Source organism: Lithobates pipiens, unplaced genomic scaffold (genome assembly GCF_037356315.1).
Source record: "Lithobates pipiens isolate NorthernLeopardFrog02 unplaced genomic scaffold, aLitPip1_a1.2 Scaffold_1, whole genome shotgun sequence".
Classification (NCBI taxonomy): domain Eukaryota; kingdom Metazoa; phylum Chordata; class Amphibia; order Anura; family Ranidae; genus Lithobates; species Lithobates pipiens.
This window is the reverse complement of record NW_027507685.1, coordinates 202409263-202430414: the sequence shown is the minus strand read 5'-3', so window position 1 is coordinate 202430414 and position 21152 is coordinate 202409263. Positions and strand designations below refer to the sequence as shown.

At 43.0% G+C, this 21152-nt stretch overlaps 1 protein-coding gene across 1 annotated transcript; it reads right to left on the bottom strand.

Moving 5' to 3' along the window:
* Positions 1–5748: 5748 nt before the first annotated feature.
* LOC143981992 (ADP-ribosylation factor 6-like) lies at positions 5749–20919 on the bottom strand. Its single transcript, XM_077480293.1, has 2 exons — positions 20777–20919; positions 5749–8005 (listed from the first exon to the last, which is right to left on the bottom strand). Exon 2 carries the CDS (start codon positions 7974–7976, stop codon positions 7449–7451), a length of 528 nt encoding a protein of 175 aa, XP_077336419.1. The 5' UTR covers positions 7977–8005; positions 20777–20919; the 3' UTR covers positions 5749–7448.
* Between the last annotated feature and the right edge of the window lie 233 nt (positions 20920–21152).

The following is a 21152-nucleotide window of genomic DNA, read 5'->3' as shown; positions in this document are numbered from 1 at the left end:
CATCCAAGTGATAGAACAACAACGTGTCTGGGAAAAAGAAAAAAGGAATCAGAGTTGGAAAAAGGATCACCCCTCTCCTAAAAAATTACTTTGAATTTTGATTAGCTCAGCATGAAAATAAGCTTTCCTGGAGCATATCAGTCCCTGGTAGTGCAACTTTAGCAATCAATCAACTATGGGTGCAAGGCACAGACCCCTCCCTGGATCAGGACTGTGCTCCAAACTGGATGAAAGCGAGGAGGAAACTGGTCAGAGAGGCTACCAAGAGGCCTACAGCAACTCTGAAGTAGTTGCAGGAATTAATGATAAAGCGTGGTCATTGTGTGCATGTGATAACAATATCACAAATTCTCCACAAATGTAGCTTATATGGGAGGGTTGCAAGAAAAAATAAAAAGCCACTCAAGAAAGGCCACATGCAGTCACAACTGAGCTTTGCCAAAAACACATCTTGAAGATATTGAGGCCACATGGAAAAATGTGTTTTGGTCAGAGGAGACTAAAATTGAATTATTTGGCCTCAACACCAAACACTATGTCTGGTGGAAATCCAATACAGCTTACCATCCAACACCATTCCTACAGTAAAGCATGGCCGTGGTAATATCCTGTTATGGGGGTGTTTCTCTGCAGCCGGGACTGGAGCACTTATCAGGATAGAAGGAAAATGGATGGGGCAAAACAATATCAAATGCTTGAGAAAAATCTGCTGCCCTCTGCCAGAAAGTTGTTCAACATGACAATGACCCAAAGCACACAGCAAAAATGACCACACAGTGGTTGAAGGAAAAGGTGAATGTCCTTGTATGGCCTAGTCAGAGCCCAGACCTAAACCGCATTGCAAATCTGTGGAATGACTTGAAGACTGCAGTCTACAGTCACACCATCAAATTTAACTGAACTTGAGCAGTTCTGCAAAGAAGTGTGGGCAAATATTGCAAAGTCTAGTCATGTACAAAGTTAGTAGAGACAGATCCCAACAGACTAAAGGCTGTAATTAAAGCAACAGTGATTCAACCAAATACTGACACAAGGGGGCGATCCTTTTTCCATCTCAGCGAATCAGTTTTTATATATTTTTTTTTTTCCTGACATGTTGGTGTTATACCTTTTACTTGTATGTTAAAATTTGCGCTAAATACAGCTGGATAAAACAAAAATGGTGTCTTCATTTCAGGCTGCAAAACAAAATGTGGAGATGGAATCCTTTCTATACCAACTGTATTTCACTGCTCCTGTTTAGCATTGCTCTGTCTTGGATCAAGATTGATAAATGTCCCCAAATGTATCTGCAGTTTCCTGCAGTCTCTCCCATCAGCTGCTTTAAGCTGGGCATAGATGGTTCAAATCTCAACTAGTTTGGCAGGGACTGGTCGAGATTCAAACCATCTATGGGCAGGCTGACTGTACCCAAAACCGATCTATCAATCGACTTGGATACAATCAGCATGCTGGATTTTTACATGTGATTATTGTCAGTGGCTATAGCTGATAGCAGTAGGGGTGCAACGGATCAAAAAACTCACAGATCGTTCCTCGGATCAGAGTCACAGATCGGATCATTTTTCAGATCAGCAAATAATTGAATTTGCAAAAACCTGTGAAAATGCCACCACCATATAGTCCCTACTGCAATAAACATCTCCCCCACTGTAATATCCACGTCATCTCCCCCAATGTAATATTGGCTGAGCTTGGATGGGTATGGCTGGGTATTGGCAGGGTATTGCAGAGTATTGCTGGGATGGCTGTGGCTGCCATCCGATTTCTCCCCTCCACTGTACACACCAGTACAGAGAGGGGAGAGAGGAACCGGCGTCATCATGACGCCGGTTTGTTTACAGGTGATCGCTATGAAATCAGGCTTACTTCTGCATAGAAACCAATCAGCTTCCAGGTTTTATTGTCAAAGCTTAATTGAACACGCTAAGGTTAGAAGTCGATTAGATTCTATGCAGAAGTGAGCCTGATTTTGCACTCTCCAGCTTTAGTAAATAAACTCCACTGTGTTCTCCAGGAAGGGATAGCTCCCCTTGTTGGGAGAAGACAATAGCTGCCCGTGTTGATGGGGGAATCAACCGATTTTCATGGCTGCAGGAAAGAAAATCAGAACATCTATATCCTGCATTAGATTGTCCCAACCCTAGCAGAGGATTCCTCCATTACCTTTATAACTTGTGATGTCCACACAGCACTTTGAACCAACCTTCAACTACAAAAAGAGAGATCAAGGCAACCCACCATCATCTATTTCATTCACTCAGCTGAAACTGTTGGTAGTAAGCTGCATTGTCTAATCAATTTAGTGAAACCTGGCTCAAATTGGCTTAAAATGACCGTATGTTTGGCCACCATTAGTATATATTCTCTAGCAGCATAAGCCAGTGTGTGCCACCACTGAAGTCCATTCTCTAGGGGAGGCTAGGGGAATGCACGCACAAAAAAACAATGTGGCAGTGTGGTATTGCATGTGTCCCTGTGCAAGCAGTGTAACTAAATATGCACATGCAGTAAATACAGTAAAACTTTGTCTCTGCAGAAATTGAACCTGAATTAAAGACCAGTCACTGCTACTCCTTCACCTTGTGCAGTGACCGGTCTTGTATCCACCCCCCTCCTGTTTTCTGCAGGCAGCCTGTAATAGCTAGACCCGTTGGATCCCTCCCACAGCTCTGTTCTCTGCACAGCTTATGTACAGCACAGTGATCATGGCACTAATACATTTGCACAGTAGTATCTCAGTTTGCAAAGGCATTTGGTGGTCATAAAGTGAACTTATATCCTTTGTGGTTATGAAGGAATATACAGTAAATAAATGAAAGTTTTTTTGTGCAGCTTTAAAGCCATTTCACAGTACTGCACATTCGTGCCATAAGCTGTGCACACAAGAATCAAAATTCAGCTGATTCAACAGGGACAAGATGAAGATGAATTTTTATCTGTGTAGCCCTCCTTTCAAAACCCTGGTTCACACTGACAACGGGAATGAAATTTAAATTCCCGCATCTCAGTCCCGACCTCTGGGGCGATTTCAGAGACATTTGTGCAGGTTTCTGTACAGATGTCAATGGAAATCGCACCCTGAAATTGGCAAAAGCAGAAACTATGTTTGGGAATTGGTGCTGCACCGCGGCACTGATTCGGAAGGTGCCATTGCTACCAGTTTGGCATGCGATTTGACATGTCAAATCGCATGCCAAATCTGCAGCAATATGAACCCGGACAGAAGCAGATTGTTGGATCAGCTTTTGTTCAAGGGATCTGCTGGAAAATTTTAATTGGATCAGTGTCTGCAGGACTCTGTATTTTGACAGCAGGGAGTCCCTGTGGGGGGGGGGGGGATCCCTGCATCCACCTCACTCGTGTGGATGCAGGAATCTGAGCTGTGTGTACACAGCTTTATGCTCTTTTAGGTTTTGGGACTAGCCAGTGCAGGGTAGGAAACAGAATATTTATGGGCTGTAAGAGGAAAGTCATACAAAACACAGGGAGATCATACAATCTTAATGTGTCAATTTGGAGCCAAGCCTACAGCCCTATTGCTGCCAGGCAAAGGTGCAACCCATACTACCCGCCCCCCGCGGCTGCATATTAAGCAGACGCATGTGATGTACATTTGCGGTGTTTTGCTTTCTTTATTTTTACCATTTGAACCAATAACTGCTTTATGGCCACAATACAACATTTTAAGCTGGATATTCACCCTAAACCTAATTCTCCGCCTCCCCTCCCTTCCCTTTTTTAAATATTGGATTATTTTATTTTTTTACAACAATCTATTGTTCTGCAAAGCAGCACTTCCACCATTTCTTGCCTAGGCAAGAATTATGTCTGGGACATTGCTAGAATACATTGCTTTCTCTGAATGGCTGAGTGCCGATCAGATAGAATCTAATGTGTTCCAGGTATGAGACACAGTCTCATACCCTAACCCAGAGTGGTGTGCTGTATGTAGCCTCAGCTACACAATTTATACCACACATCCAGTGGCCACACAGGTTAGTGAGGGACATCGTATGTTTGAACCAGCTTGGACTATGTAAACAAAAGCTGGAGTTCAGCTTTAGACCCCTTTCACATTGAGGTGCTTTAAAACTCCCCATAAAACGTAGGGCGTTTTTGTGGCATTAGCTGTGCGCTTTTAAGCTCATGTGAACCTTTTGCAGCGCTTTTCAGGAGCTTCTCATTTATTTCAATGGACAGAGGCATTTTTTAGGCGCTTTCCAAAGATGCACTGCCCCCAGCATGAAAGGATCATCCATTGATATTAATGGGAAGCAGTTTCAGTATATCATTATATATATATAATACATTTTTATTTATTTTTGTTAATCCTACCTAAAACACACTTGCACTGACACTGATCCCAATTTCTTTTTTTTTTTTTTACACAGTTTTGTTTACATCTTTCTTCCCTGCAAGGAAACAAAGATGCAATGCATCTTTCTCTCCATTCAGAGGAGATAGAAAACAGTGATCAGATGACTGGGAACCAGGAGTCCGGGGTCCTAATTGTTAATCCTGGACCCAGGGTTTTCGGTGAGAGCACAGTATCTGTGCTGGGAGGTGCCATGTGGTGCGCTCCCAGCACAAAGACAGGTATGCATATATGCGGCCTCACAGATACAGACCCCCTTCTGTGTAGACGCATATATACGTACGGTCAGCTGGAAGGGGTTGTAAACCCTTGTTTCTTGTTTTATTTTTAAATAACAAACATGTGATACTTACCTCCACTGTGCAGTTCGTTTTGTACAGTGTCCCTGATCTACCTCTTCTGGGGTCCATCAGTGGCGGTGGTGGCTCCTCCCTGCATCAGGTGTCCACAGTGGAGAAGGCTCTCCTACAGTGGACACCCATGTGGGTGTGCGCTACAGAGTACCGCATACTAGCTCATTATGAAATACTTACCTTAGAACGAGGCGCCGGCATCTTACTCGGTCCACGCAGAGGTAGCTGACATGTTCCCTCGGCGTGTCTTCCGGGTATCGCGACCGGAGCCGCGATGTCGTCACTCCCGTGCATGCACGCAGGAGTTTTCTTCCCGGCAGGGTCTGGCTTCTGCCAGACTTTCAGCTGAGAATCCCCGCTGCGCGTGCGCCGCTGAAGTCAGTGGCTCATTGCGAGGGGAATATCACCTAAACCGTACAGGTTTATGAGATATTCTTTTTACCGACAGGTAAGCCTTATTATAGGCTTACCAGTAGGTCAAAGTAAAAAAATTAACTATACAACCGCTTTAACCTTGCAGCAGAGAAATAGGAATGTTCAACCGTGTGCTCTTAGTTCTCCAATCTGCTAACAGACAAGTGGTCAAGTTAACTGATGCATTGGTCTGGGCACCCAAGCTTCAAAAAAAATAAAAAATAAAAAAAATAAAAAAAAATAAAACGCTGGTCACGAAAGAGTAAACACTGTTCAAATCTCAGCGGACAAGGGAAAGGCTTGACTTTTGCAAAAGAAAACTTTTCTCTGCACAAACAAACAAAAAAAAAAAAAGCCCCGTGTCGCAGGAACATAGACCAAAAACCAAAATTACCAATAGAGGGAAAAAAAAAAAAAAAAAAAAAAATCTGTACTACTCCCTTTGCAGATCCTTTTTTTTTTCCACATGCATTGCATTAAATATCTTTTGTAACACACATATGGATGCAATGTTGACCTAAAATCAGTACTACAACTTTGTAACGACTTTTGTTTTTTTTTTCACATGCTTAATGTATTAACACATATCCTTTGTAACACACATTTGGATGCATTGTTGAACTTTTATTGATCAGTTGAAATTTAAAGCAATACAACATTAAACAAAAATCATCTTGGAAGTAAAACATTCTGGAACAGGAATAGCATTTGCGCATAGAGGAAAGGTGGGGCAAAAAAAAAAAAAAAGAAGACAGCGAGGGGAGTCTGCATAGCTCAGCAACACAAGTCAGTAAGAATTACATCCTGCCACATCACCTATGTATTGGTATAGCAGCAGGACTTATGTCAGACAATATTGCCTGTCAGGCTTGGAAGACTGAGCCAGACAAAACAAAGTATTCTTAAAGTAGGACAGCCTCATAATCAACAATTAACACTGTATTTTAACACCATACCGGAGGCCACTATGTGGACGTGATTTTATAAAGAAGAAAAAAAAAAAAAAAAGAATCAAAAACTTGATTTATATAGTCAAGTGCAAATATAATGACTTGTGTCATTCTTGTTTTATTATCAAAAAGGACAATTGGCTAAACTGAGCTTTGGCCGCAAATTTGGTTGCCAATTAGAGCGTTATATTAATAACAGAATATTAAGAGGTCAGTGGCGTGGCAGGCACTAATGCACTTTTAGAAACAAAAGCATAAATTAGTAATAATTAAACCATCCAAAAAAAAAAAAACATGAAATGTGACTCAATCTTTTTACCTGCTCAGTAACAGACATATATGTAACAGGCAGAGATGGACAAATTTCTACAAAAATAAGTTGCCAGATAATCCTCCAATCAAGGGGCTAGCAAGTAGTTTTAGGCATTGACAGTTTTTGCAAAAACGGGAAAAAGTGCTCTTTATTTTTTAGATGCCTTGACTACCTGGCTCATAGGATTTGTCATCATTGCATGTACCAGTATATGAGCATCGGGAGACAAGCGGTTTAGACCATCGTTTTGTACAGATCTGTAATTGGTGGGCCTATACAATGTTAGAAAATGGCTATACCGAAAGGGTACGTTTAAAATGAGCACATTTTGTTACTAACAGTGGAATGAAGAGAAAGATTGGAAGCACCGTTAAAGAAACATGGATGGGGAATGTTAACTACAAAAATAACAGTCAATAATGGTTTATGGAATGCTAGTACAGGAATGGGTTAAAGGGTAAATGAATCCAAATTCAGCTCCCGAAATTGCAACATGCACTGAACATCAGACTAATTATCAACTAATGAAAATGGCATCCGATAAACAGATTTTGCTGATGAAAAACATCTGCCAAGCATTATAAAGTTCAGGCACAGGTCTGGTATGAGGCGTTACACTATAAGAGGATGCATCCATAATAATGTAACACTAAATCTTCCCCATGTGAAACAGATCGTTTTACTGCTAGGCTGTTGCAAGGTTTTTGCTGCCGAGGTTACCAGCCCTTTTCATTAACAGTACAGGGCAGCAGACAAAAGATGTGACTGCTGAGGTCTGAAGGAAGATCGAATGTTCATTTGTGTTAACCGCTTTACACTATTAATTAAGGCAGATATCGTAAGGGGCTGTCAGTATCCTGCAAGTTCTTTGCAGCCCAGCAGCGCCAAAATCTCCCCTTAACTCTTAGAACATAACAAAATGGGCCACCAAGATTTGGTTGATAAGGAATACTCCCTTTAAAGCTCCTCTAGTGAGCCGTTAAAATTACAGAAAAAAAAATATATTAAAAAAAAAAATTCCACCATAAAAAGAAGAGACTTTAAGATTTGTAGTTTGAAGTTAGCCACATGAGGCCCTCATAGAGTCCCTCTCCGGTGTTGGCACATGACGGCTGGACGTACCAGTTCCTATCCCTGATACGAGTTAGTCCAAGCTTTTCCTGGATTTCATGTGGCTTCATGGCATCCACCAGGTCCTGTTTGTTGGCGAAAATTAGTATGATGGCATCCCTCATTTCTCGGTCATTAATTATGCGGTGCAGCTCTTGCCGTGCTTCGTCAATACGATCTCGGTCAGCACAGTCTACTACAAATATAAGGCCCTGCGTGCCTGTATAATAGTGCCGCCAGAGCGGACGGATCTTGTCCTGACCACCAACGTCCCACACATTGAACTTGACATTCTTGTAGGTCACAGTTTCCACATTGAAACCTACGGTGGGAATTGTCGTGACAGACTGGCCCAACTTCAACTTGTACAAAATGGTGGTCTTCCCAGCGGCGTCTAGACCCAACATCAATATTCGCATCTCTTTGTTCCCAAACACTCTGGATAGCATATGCCCCATGATGGAGGCTTAGAGTCCATACACATAGGCTGGTGGGGAAAAGAGGACACAGTCAATTTTAATTAGTTCATTTTCAATAGCAAAAATTTCAACACATTAAAGCACCATGTTCCCCCTGAAGTGAACTCAAATGTCCACTTTCTTCCTGGAGTGTATAAAACACCTAAAATACCTTTTCCGGAATGGTAAATGCTCCTTTAGGCTCTCCCACTTATTACACATATTTGGTCATGTGATCTCTGCTCAAGGGCAGGCTCAACCAATCCTAATTTTGGAAGTATATTGTACAGAACTATTTAAAGCGGGATTCCACCCTAAAGTGGAACCTCTGCTGATCGGAACCCCCCCCCCCCCCCCTCCGGTGTCACAATTGACACCTTTCAGGGGGGAGGGGGGTGGAGATACCTGTCAAAGACAGGTATTTTCACCCACTTCCGGGCATAGACTCCCACGGAGTCTACGCCATTTCCTGCCCTGCCGCGCTGTCTGCTGGGACACACACGGGTCCCAGTGACAGTGCGGAGATTTCCTATTGCGCGGCGCGGCTCGCGCATGCGCAGTAGGGAACCGGGAAGTGAAGCCGATTCGTTTCACTTCCTGATTCCCTCACCTAGAATGGCGGCGGCAGCAGCCGAGGCACGAGCGGTCGATCGGCCTCGGCTGCCGGCATCGCTGGAACCCGGGACAGGTGAGTGTCCATTTATTAAAAGTCAGCAGCTGTAGTATTTATAGCTGCTGGCTTTTAATATTTTTTTTTTGGGCGGAATCCCTCTTTAAGCTTAAAGCATATGTGAATCCTCAACTTGTAAAAAAAAAAAAAAACTAAAAAAAAAAAAAACACTCATTAGGAATAAAATAAAAAGGCAAAACATTAGTGTATAGATATAAAAATACATTACAAATATAATTTTTTCAATTTTCTTTTAAAGTGATCACATATCCTCTGTTCTCAGCTACATAGGGGAGCTTAGAGAGCTGGGGGGAGGAGAAAGCAGTACACCAGTTTTCCCAGTGACTAGTTTTGTGGGGTGAGGGGGTTGGGTGTCAGCACAAGTCTGATCATTGGAGAGCATGCAGAGTTCCCAGCACAGCCAGAAAATTGGCCATGATGTGCTCTCATGCCTAGTGTTGTCAGTAGGGACTGGCAGGGATTTCACACAAAAAGGGAGAAATACAAAGAGAACAGGATACTTTCTCATAGAAGTACATGGTACAGCAGGCACATATCAGGAATATACAATGCTGGGTTTACATATTCTTTAATATACCCGCTGGCCCCTACATAAAGAGACTGCTTGGTAGGCACTGAGATTTTGTGCACCCTTTTAAAAAGGATAACAATATGTTCCATAAGTGTGTAAATAGAATCTAAAGCCAACCATAGACTGTTCAAATCTTGGCTGGTTCAGCAGGGATCAGCCGAGATTCAAACCTTGTATTCGCAGGTTTTTCACCACTGTCTCCCTCCTCCCTGGGCACCTGCGTGATATATTGGGCACTCTGTGTCAATAGAAGCAGACAGGGCGGCTTGTGAGCGAGCATGCATGTGTGCACCCATGGAAAGTGGCTTGCCATCGGGGCACTTGCCAAAGTAGAGGAGCCTGGATCGCCAGCAGGGGACCCCAGAAAAAGAGGATCGGGCTGCTCTGTGCAAAACCATTACACAGAGCAGGCAATTATACCACGTTTGTCATTTTAATAACAATTATATATATATATATATATATATATATATATATATATATATATATATATATATATATATATATATATATATATATATATATATATATATATATATATATATAAAAAAAAAAAAAAAAAAAAAAAAAAAAACTTTTAACCACTTGCTGACCGCCCTTTAGCACTTTTACTGCTACAGGGCAGCATCACATATTATATATATATATATATATATATATATATATATATATATATATATACACACACACACACACACACAATTTTGCATTTCCGTAAGGGGAATGGTTGGGGGCCTTGTATACAACGCAAGTGTAAATGAGGCCTAAAGCCAACCATACATGGCTCTAATGTCAGAAAAACTTCAATCTGAAATTCTCGCCTGAACAGTAACTGCGTCCTATCAAGTATTGTGACAGCTGCCGGAGCATCAGCTGTCAGAATACAGTAGCCGGTAGGATGTTCCTCTATCCAGGCTGTTTAGCGTGGATAGGGGAACCTATTGATTTCTCCTGCTCAGCTCGTGGGACTGAACAAGAGAAATACAAGTGTGTATGGCTAACCTAAGCTAACATTGGGAGGGAATGAATACAATGGTTTCACTGTATGGAAAGGGCAGGAGACATGTCTTTGTTGATCAGTCAAAACATAGTGCCCTTATGTGTGCAAGCTTGTATCTCTTTTACACAGCATGACTAATCTGACCATTTCAGACAAACAATTATTAAATGTCAAAAGGCAAAAAGGAACAAGAGTATCATCAGAAAATAGTCCAAGTAGTCACAAGATATTTTAACATTTTTTGCAGCACATGACCAATACAAATGTGTGCATTTGTCCTACCTGTCAAAAAGATTTGTAATTGTTCAACACGTGTTGTGATCTAGGTACCCCCTGCCAGAAAGCACATCCAGGTCAGTGACCCTTTTCTCTGCACCAGTGTGTGTACCTGCCTGACAGAATTAATGATGCTGTATTTGCTGTCACGCTATTAGTTAGGCTTCTATGCTTTTTTGACCTGCTTAGAAAACAGAGATATGAAATCTGACACTCATTTACATAGAATGCTTATTCTGGGTCTGTAACTAAAAAGTGTTATGTCCCTTTCACACGGGGCCTGCTGAGCGAGGAATCTCTGTTGATGACAGGTCAGGTCAGTATCCGCTTCGCTACATAGAGCGGACACAGCCTACTGCTCTCTATAGGGTTGGAAAGAAGAAAAATGGCTGCACATCCAGAACTTCCGATTGCCTTTTATTTTGTTTCACAAAGATAAAACCAAAGACACCGAACGTGTTTCACACATATATCTTGCTTGTGCTTAATCGTTTGCAATGATTAAGCACAAGATGTATGAATGAAATGCATACAAGTTTGGTGTTATCTTTGTGAAACAAAATAAAAGGCAATTGGAAGTTCTGGATTTGCAGCCATTTCTTTCTTCTTTCCAAGTGTCCCACAGAGGCGGGACGGGGCTAGCACTCTGCAAGATACTCCAATCAGCCTTATCCCTATACACCTGGAGCAGTGGTTCTTTTTCTTGGTTTGCTCTCTATAGGGTGGTTGGATGGAAACAGACTGCATGCCATCCGTTCCACCAGGTGGATGGCGAACATATATCCCCATCCATCTGTTTTTAACAGATCAGATACCGGTGGGTAACAGCGGTCACATATCCGCCGACATCCACCACCCCATAGAGAACAATGGGTGGTCCGATCAGGTCCCCTTGAAAAACGGACAGGACCCTTTTGGTCCATTGGTGTGAAAGGGGCCTTAAAGTGATAGTAAAGTCAATTTTTTTTTGGGGTAAAAATAATAAACATGTTATACTTACCTGCTCTTTGCAGTGGATTTGCACAGAGCAGCCCAGACCCTCTTCTCAGGTCCCCTTCCTGTTGAGTGCCCATCACAGCAAGTAGCTTGCTATGGGGGCACCTGAGCCGAGCCACAGCTCCCTGTGTCCATTTGGACATGGAGCCGTGACCGACCCCCTTTCTCTCCTCATTGACTAACTTTATATGACACCATACTGCTATCTCAGCCAATGAGGAGGGGAGTCCCGGGCAGCTGAGACAATCCTACAACAACGCTTGATCTAGAGATGGGGCTCAGGTGAGTATTATGTGGGTGAGGAGGGCTGCTGCACACAGAAGTTTTTTTGTCTTAATGCAATAAAATAAACACAAAACTTCTGCCTTTACAATCACTTCAAAGTTGAACCTGACCTACTCAGCATTTTCAGAAGGCGGCCAGCAATGGCAGACCCCATACTTTTCTCATGACGGGTTCACTTCAAGCAAAACTGTTTGGTCACTGGCCTGCACCATGCCATAGTACTGACTGATGACTGAAGGAACAGCAGCACACAGATACATTTATCATTCTGTCCTCTCCTCATCAGAAAGCTACTGCAGCAGAGCTTGATTAGTTCATAGAGCTGACTCTTTCTCGCAGGACTGAGCGCTGCTGTGACGGTAATTAGAGCATGCCATCACAGCATTTGGTTGCCTTTAAGACATTCAGGTTCAGTTTAAAAAAGTTCAATTTTTAGTTCATTTTTACAACATAATTAAGTAGTGTTTTTCTTTTTTAAATCGACCTAAAGCTCATCTTTAAAACAGCAAGGTCCCTTTCACACTGACTGTGAGACTTGGGACTGCAAAGTCGCATGACAAGTCATACCCCGTGATTTCCAATGAGTACTGTTCATATCTGTGTGACTTCAAAGTAGTCCATGTACTACTTTGGTCTGACTGGAGGTCCATAGACCTGAAGATTACACAGGCATTGCTTCAATTTACGTCAAAATTGCAGCAAAAATCACGGCAAAATCGTGCAACTTTCAGGTTGCACAAGTGTGCCTAAAGCTAAACAGTAGATTCATTATTGCATTTAGTGTGCATGTTTGTTTTTATCTCCTTTATACACTCCTTTATACACAAATTTTGTAGAGTTAACTGAAGCACAAACACATTGATCTCAAGAGGGCCAATTTACATGGGACATAAGCCAAACCTTCTGCTGCTTGGCTAGTTGTCAGGCACCCTACAGTCCAAAGACCTCCAATTAAATGATGAGGTGGTCTGATGCTCCTAAGTGCTTTAGTTCAAGTTCTGTAGGACAATATTGGTCATTAACCAGTTTAGTTGCCCGGCTTACTATGTCACTAAGCAAGGAGGTCATCTTAGCTGGTCTACAGACAGATGGATGACTACTAGGCTTATTATAACAAAGACCATTGTGATCAATCAACAAAGCAGCCTCCCCTCCCTGTGACAAGCGTAAGGAGTGTATACTTGTGATCAAGATTAATCACTTCAGCTCCAGGCCAATTCTGACACTTCTTACACTTACATGCATGTAAAAATCTACATTTTTTGCTAGAGAATTTCTTAGAACCCCCAAACATTGTTTTGCAGAGGCCCTAAGGCTTCATGTACACTGCTGCTGGTCAATGGACGTTTAGGAGCAGTTGGGTGTTCTTTTCCAGCTGCCCCTGAACTCTCCTCTAGGTTATCTTATCTGTACATGTACTGATAAGGGTCAGGGTCATTTCTAGGCAGTTGAGTTTAAAAGCATTTTTTGAAAAGCAAAAAAAAAAAAATGAGTTCAGGATGGATGTTCAGAGGTATTTGAAACGCCAAATGCCTGTAACAGCTTCTAAACGCGGTAACTCGCATTTTGCCACATTTCGTTTACTGACATTTTTAATTTTTGATTATTTGAAAAAAAAAAAAAAAAAAAAAAAAAAAAACAACACTTGGGAGGTTTTCAGGCGCTTTAGCGGTGGAAATAGCTTCTGCTAAGCGTCTTAAAACCACCTCCCATTCATTCAAGTGTCACTTTTCACACTGGGGCGGTGCACTTGCGGGACGTTCCAAAAAGTCCTGTAACCTGCATCTTTGGGGCAGTATGGGAGCGATGCATTTACCACTCCCAAAACACCCTGCCCATTGGAATTAATGGGCAGTTCTTTGGAAACGCCACAACATGGGAGTTGTTAACCCCATAGCATCTGAAACAACTAAAGCACCACTAAAACGAGCAGCACCCCCAGTGTAAAATCCCCAATTTTTTGGTAAAAGATGAGGTTATGCCAAGTAAGATACCAAACTTCCCCTTGGCGCAGGAAGGGCTCAGCTCTGCCCCCTCCCTCCTGTCAGTCATCTGGGACACCTGACAAGTCCCAGATGACTGCGTGGCCATTCACGGCGCCACTCGCGCATGGGCAGTGGGTGCCCGGCTGTGAAGCCACAGCCGGGTGCCCACAGTTGCAATGCCGGCGCCGCCGAGAGGAGGGGGGATGAGCGGGGCTTCATTCCCCCGCATCGCTGGACCCTGGGACAGGTAAGTGTCTGATTATTAAAAGTCAGCAGCTGCAGTATTTGTAGCTGCTGACTTTTAATTTAATTTTATTTTTTTAAGGGAAACTCCTCTTAAACTGCTCACTCAGCTGTCAAAAGAAAACATCCAGGCAGTCTGCCAAGTTTTTAACATGAAATGTTGTAACTAACTCTTCCTTCTTAGATCAAAAGGGATAGACTTTTGTGTGAAAAAAAAATCCAGGTAGTCTGCTAAGTTTTTAAACCATGCAGGAAGTTTAACCACTTAAAGACTAAATCTTTTTCTGACACTTGCTTAAGTTAAAATCAATATTTTTTGCTAGAAAATTACTTGGAACCCCCAAACATTATGTATATATATATTTTAGCAGAGACCCTAGGGAATTAAATGTCAATTGCTGCAATATTTTATGTCACACTGTATTTGCCCAGCGGCCTTTCAAAACGCAATTTTTAGGGACAAAACACACTTCAATGAATTAAAAAAAAACAAAAAAACGAAACAGTAAACTTAGCCCAATTTTTTTTTGCTTGAATGTGAAAGATGATGATACACGGCAAGAATCGTGATCTATCTTCTAATCAAACAAATTGTGATTCTCATTTTAGCCATAATCGTGCAGCTCTAATGGGCAGAGCAGCAACACAGGAGTTTTTAACCCCCTTCATGAAAAGCGCCACTAAAACGAGCAGCGCTCTAGCGCTAATGCAGCCCCAGTGTGAAAGGGGTCTAAATCTTTTAGGTAAGCCTTTTCAGACAAAGTATTGATTTGCCAGACTTTCCCTGGAGAGCACTACTGCTCCCAGCACCATGGATATCATCCCTCTCTATCCCTCCTTATGTCTAGACATGCACCTTCAGGTGATCTGAGCAAGCCAGAGGTTAGATGGTGTTTGCATATCTTACATCTAAAATTGACTTGCACAACACTTTTACACATTACAATGCCCAATATTATAATTATTTCAGCTCATAATCAACATGCTCATGCACGTTTAGAGAACAAAAACTCTGTTTGTGGATAAAGTCATTTCCCCATTGAGAACAACCATCTTGCACGACAGAGAAAGTAAAACCAGACCGTCAATCACAACCCACAGCAGTGTTCATTTTGGCAGCACATTTCCATTTAGTTTTAGTCTTTTGACAAAAAGGGTGTTTTGGTCCCATTTTAGTCGTATTTAGTTGACTAATGCCACGTACAGACGACCGGTTTTTCCGTCAGAATAAACTGACAATTTTTCCGACTGAGTTCTGCTGAAACGGTCTTGCTTACACGCGATCACACGAAAGTCCGAACGTCTAGAACGCAGTGACGTACGACGGGACTAGAAAAAGGAAGTTCAATAGCCAGTAGCCCATAGCTGCCTTTGCGTCGTTTTTGGTCCTTCGGAACAGCATACAGACGAACGGTTTTCCTGTTAGGAATGGATTCCATCGGAAAGATTATACATGTTCTATTTCTAGGTCCGTCAGAATTTTCGAAAAAAAAAGTTTGATGAGGCCCAGACACGATCGGAATATCAGATGAAAAGATTCCGTCAGACTTTTTCTGCCGGAAAGTCCGACCGGGTGTACATGGCATAAATCTCCAGTACTTTTTAGTCGACAAAAACTAATTTTAGTTGTCTAAAATCTAATGGGTGTAGTTAAATTGTAATGCATTATTTAGGAATTTCTCTACAATTTCCAAACTCATTATATACCGCTGAGTGAAAAATCTAATGTTATTTATGGTATTTAGGTTTGAACATGCACTACAGACCAGTGTTAATAGAATTTTGACATCAAAATTTACTTTTAGTCCCACTCTTGACTAAAATGCCATCTTAGTTTAAGTCATATTTTTGTCATCTCAATTGTTTGTGCCCAAGAGCCCTTTCACACCGAGGGCGTTTTGCAGGCGCTATAGCATTAGAAATAGCGCCTGCAATCTGCCCCCAAACTGCTGCACCATTCATTCCGTTGTGAAAGCCCAGAGGGCTTTCACACCGGAGTGGTGCGCTGGCAGGACGTCGGGAAAAGTCCTGCCAGCAGCTTCTTTGGAGTGGTGTGTTTACGGCTGCTCCCCATTGAAATCAATGGGGCAGCGCTGCATTACCGCCAGCAAAATGCCACTATTGCGGGTGGTTTTAACCCTTTCTCGGCCGCTAGCGGGGGGGGGGGGGGTAAAAGCGCCCCGCTATCGGCCGAAATGTGCTGCAAATCCGACAGTATGGTCTGGGCTCGGCAGTGTGAAAGGGCTCTTATCAATAGTATTAATTTTGTAGACGAAAATGTCTTTGTTGACAAAATTAACACTGCAGCACAGTGATGATGTTACTGTTACAAGGTAATAACTGGGTTTGCAAAGGCAATTGGTGCACTCAAAGTGGATTTATAGCCCTTGTGGCTAATGAAAGGTAAGTTTCAATAAAGGTTTTTATGCCCAAAATTCAGCGTTAATGCAACCTACCATCAAAGGCTTTATATGGAAACCATGAAATTACTGAAACTTTTGGTAGTAAGTTGTCTTAATTCATTATTAAATATTTGCAATTGAACGGTTGTTGTAGTTGGAATAGAAATGTATTGAACAAGAAAAGTTAAAGTCGGTTGAAAACTGCCATGTGTATATCCAGCATAAATTCTACACACAAAGGGGGTTATTTACGAAAAGGCAAATCCACTTTGTACTGCAAGCGCACTTACAAGTGCAGTCGCTCTAAATCTAAGGGGTAGATCTGAAATGAGTGGAAGCTCTGCTGATTTTATCATCTAATCATGTGCAAGCTAAAATGTTTTTTATTTTCCTTCCCTCAGATTAACAGCAACTTTACTTTCAAGTGCACTTGCAGTGCAAAGTGGATTTTCCTGTAGTAAATAACCCCCAAAGTGCTAATCACCAAAAAAAGGGTAGAGATATTACATGTATTCACATTTTACTTACTGGGACAAAAAAAATAAACACTGTGCTGCACCAACTGACGTATATGTAGACGAGGTGTACATCTGACCTTGCAGTGTAACAACTAACGCTGGAAGCAATGACAAGGTTGCTCAGTTGATGCTATAAAATTGTATAAGCCGACTTTGTTATGTAATGCATTGTCAGGCTGATAGTTTTTACACAGTGTTTGATGTTGTCTCAATAGTTTTACATGCTCCACTTAATATATAAAAAGTGGCATTAACAGCCTGGGTACCGACGCATTACACAGCTTTATTTGCTTTTAAAGCAGAACTTCACCCAAAGGCTTAATGTACACGGGACGCTTTAAAACCTCTCCCGAACAATTTAACTTGACAGATAGTAACCAATGTTTAAAAACATTTGTTTTGCCGTGTTTTTTGTTGTTGCAAATAGTCAAAAATTAAAAAATGCCTGTAAACGAAACGCAGCTAAACGCGAGTTACCGCAGTGCATTTTTTGGCTTTCCAAAAAATGCTTCTGAACTCAGCTGTCTAGAAACAAATATAAAAGACCCTGTGTCCATATACTAATAAGATAACATAGAGGAGAGTTCAGGGGCAGCTGAAAAAAATGCCCAACTGCTCTTAAGGCTCAGGATCACACTGCCACAATGCGGGAACCCTGCGAATCCACTGCAGGTTCCCACATCGCATGTTTACCGACACCAGTTCACACTGCCCTACGCGAACTGCTGTGGGTGTCAATTAAAAGTTTTTGACACCCCCAAATCAGTTCACATATCGCAGTGTGAACTGCAAACTCGGACATGAATCGGATCGCATTAGTGCGATTCAATTCTGCTGCAAAACCAAAAAAGGGTCCTGTGCAAGTTTGGTCCGAATGCGATGCAGCCATACTATCTGTATGGCTGAAATCGCATCGCACAGATCACATGTGATTTGCAGTGCTGTGCGAATCGCACCAGTGGGAACCGGCCCTAAACGTCCGTTTACCAGCAGCAGTGTACATGAAGCCAAAGGGGGAAGTTCTGTTTTTACAAATGCCCTCCCACTTCTGGAAACAAAGCTTTAAAACAGGTGTGTCAAATTCAAATTCATCACAGGCCGCATCAGCATTATGGCTGTCCTGAAAGGACTGGTTGTATCTGTAAGACTATATAAATGTATAGAGGGCGGCAGTGATTACCAGCAGAGCATTATGTGAGGAGTTCATTTAGTGCTCAGTTTCAGCGGCGCGCCGGGTACAGAATTCAGCGGTGCGCCGGGTACAGAGTGCAGAATTCAGCGGTGCGCCGGGTACAGAGTGCAGAATTCAGCGGTGCGCCGGGTACAGAGTGCAGAATTCAGCGGTGCGCCGGGTACAGAGTGCAGAATTCAGCGGTGCGCCGGGTACAGAGTGCAGAATTCAGCGTGGGGGGGGGGGGTACTGACTCACTTCCACTAATAAAGCGATAAGTGCTAATAATATACACTATCACTGTACTAAAGACACTGGCTGGGAAGGGGATAACATTTATTAGCAATCAAGGGGTGAGCGTGATTGTAAAGCGATTTTGTTTTTTTAAACAACAAACATGTTAATACTTACCTGCTCTGTACAAGAGTTTTGCACAGAATGGCCTCGATCCTCCTTTTCTGGGGTCCCCAGCGGCGTTCCAGGTTTCTCCTATTCCGTGAGTACCCCCACATAGAGCCGATATCCATGGGGGTACCTGTGCGGGAGCGCTCCCGAGTCTTACTGCCATTGACACAGACAGCAGGACTCGGCCCCACCCCTGGCTCCCATGTCACTGGATTTGATTGACAGCAGAGAGAATGGCTCCTGCTGCTATCAATCTATCCAATGAGGACCCGAGACAACAGCTGGAGCTGCTGGGCTCATGCTCATTGCTGGAACGATCGGGCTCAGGTAAGAAAAGGGTGATTCTGCAGCACAGAAGGTTTCTCACCTTAATGCATAGAATAGAGCTGAACGACAAAAATATTGACAGCTCCGGAGCAGCCACTGTACTAACTATGCAATGTTAATACAGCAATCCCCCCTGTTGTGCTATTGTGTTCTGACGGGGGCGGCGCCCCCACTTCAGAACACACTGGTCGGCAGACCTTTTTCAGTCATGCTCCTTTAACAGAAGGCCATAAACAACCAATTATCGACTTGAGCAAGCATCAGATCAAACAGATGTTGGTTTGATTTGATGCTTTGAAGGGCAGAGGAGAGATCTAACAGACCCCAGATCTCTCCATAAGGCCCCATTCACACCTGAACGTTTCTAGCTTGAAGCTACAAAATGCTGGAGGGGGAAAAACATCTATTATTCTCAATGGAGACGGTTCACATCTCCACTCCAAGTCGCCTGAAGCTCAAACAAGTTCTGGACCCTTTTCTGTCACTCGAATCGGGCAGATTTGGGCATTTTTCTTCTTTTTACATTGGTGACCTTTGGCCCTGCACAAAATCGTAGCAAAACGCGGTAAAAAAAGCCCTAAAATCACGCGATCTTCTGCCTGAAAACACTATGCTCAGGTGGGAATGGGGCCTAAAGAGGACCTGTCACTGCCCATGCTATCACAAGGAGTGGTGTACATCCCTTGTAATAGCAATAAAAGAAAAAAAAAAGTTACAGGAGTAAAAAAAAAATAAAAAAAAAAAGAAGAGAAAAATAAATATAATAAAGTGCCCCCATCCCTGCATGCATATGTAAACTGCGATCGCACCACACATACGTGAGGTATCGCCACAAACGTTCTAGTGAGAGCGATAATTCTAGCACCAGACCTCATATGTAAACGCTAAACTGATAACCTGCAAAGCCTTATAAAACGTCGCCTATGGAGATTTTTAAGTACCGTAGTTTGGTTCCATTCCACGAGCGTGCGCAATGCAATTTTAAAGCGTGACATTTTACTTATCCATTTTCTAAGTGTAACATCAACTATTATATTTTAACAGGCAACCGCGTATTATATGGCGTTAGTGTCCATTTTTTCCCAAAAATATTGCATTTGAAATACCGCTGTGCAAATACCGTGCGACATAAAAAAATGGCAACACCCACCATTTTATTATCATGCGCCTAAAAATTAATGGGGGAGGGGGGTCTAAGTAATTTTTTTTTTCGGAAACACATTTTAGATTTGTACGTGTGTGGGAAGCGTCGGAATTTGCGCACAGCTGAATCAGTAAAAAAAAAAGAAGGAGCATTGCGGCTGGGCCCGCATGTTCACAGCTCTGTCCGGCTCTATTGTTATTAAACTGCGGCTCAGTCACCTGTCTTTTTTTTTTTTTAACAAGAAGTCAGTCACCTGTCTTTACCGCCACTTGTCTGAAAGAGCCTGAAGACAGGAAGTGCATTGCTGGCGGGATCACCAGGTGAAAACTCCTAAAAGAAAAAGAATGCAGCCGTGGCATGTAATGAGATTGGTAATCTGCAATGACACGATGGGTTTAATACTGCTTTAAATGGCAAGAAGATAGCTGAATGCATTAAGGGGATGTGCACGGCAACCAATCAGCTTCCAGCTTTTATTTTTCAAAGCCTAACTCGCAAGCAAAAGCTGGAAGCCGATTGGTTACCATGGGCAGCAGTTTTAGTGAATCACCCCCCCCCCCCCCCCAATGTTGTATTCCTTCCCGTACAGAGCCTCATCCATTCCTCACAGTTGTAGACAGTTTACAATCCCCTTCCAGCCCCACAGCCGCCCCCTCCCTGCCAGTGTCATCACAATGCAGATAGTGATAGCACTGAGCTCGACCAGACACCTCCCCACCACATACCCCGGCTTCACACGCCGGCCGCCCCCCACACCCCCGGCTTCATACACAAACCCGCACATACATGGCTCTCCGTGTCACAGCTGATGTTGGCTCCTCGCTGCCCCGGCTCCTGGTCCCGGAATCGGAAGGGCGCGGGCGGCAGGACCACACCGACACCAACGGCGCATGCGCAAAGCCACTCCCACCCACCAAACTACCATAATACGGCTATAGTATTCTCTCTACGCGTGCGCACTGCTCTAACCTCCGCCTTGGCAGACAGTTCACGCAAGCGCTCTACGTACCGGCGGACTCTTTGCGCCTGCGCAGTTCTCGGCATCCAGCTCCACACTACCCATTCAAAAGACCGGTTTACCCGCAGATGTGCGCATGCGTGAGCGCTCAGCGGAAGACATTTTTTAGAGAGGCTCAGGTGGGGCTACACCAACATGGCTCCT

Coding starts and splice junctions, on each gene's coding strand:
- LOC143981992 (XM_077480293.1), bottom strand. CDS start 7,976: ATGGGGCATATGCTATCCAGAGTGTTTGGGAACAAAGAGATGCGAATA.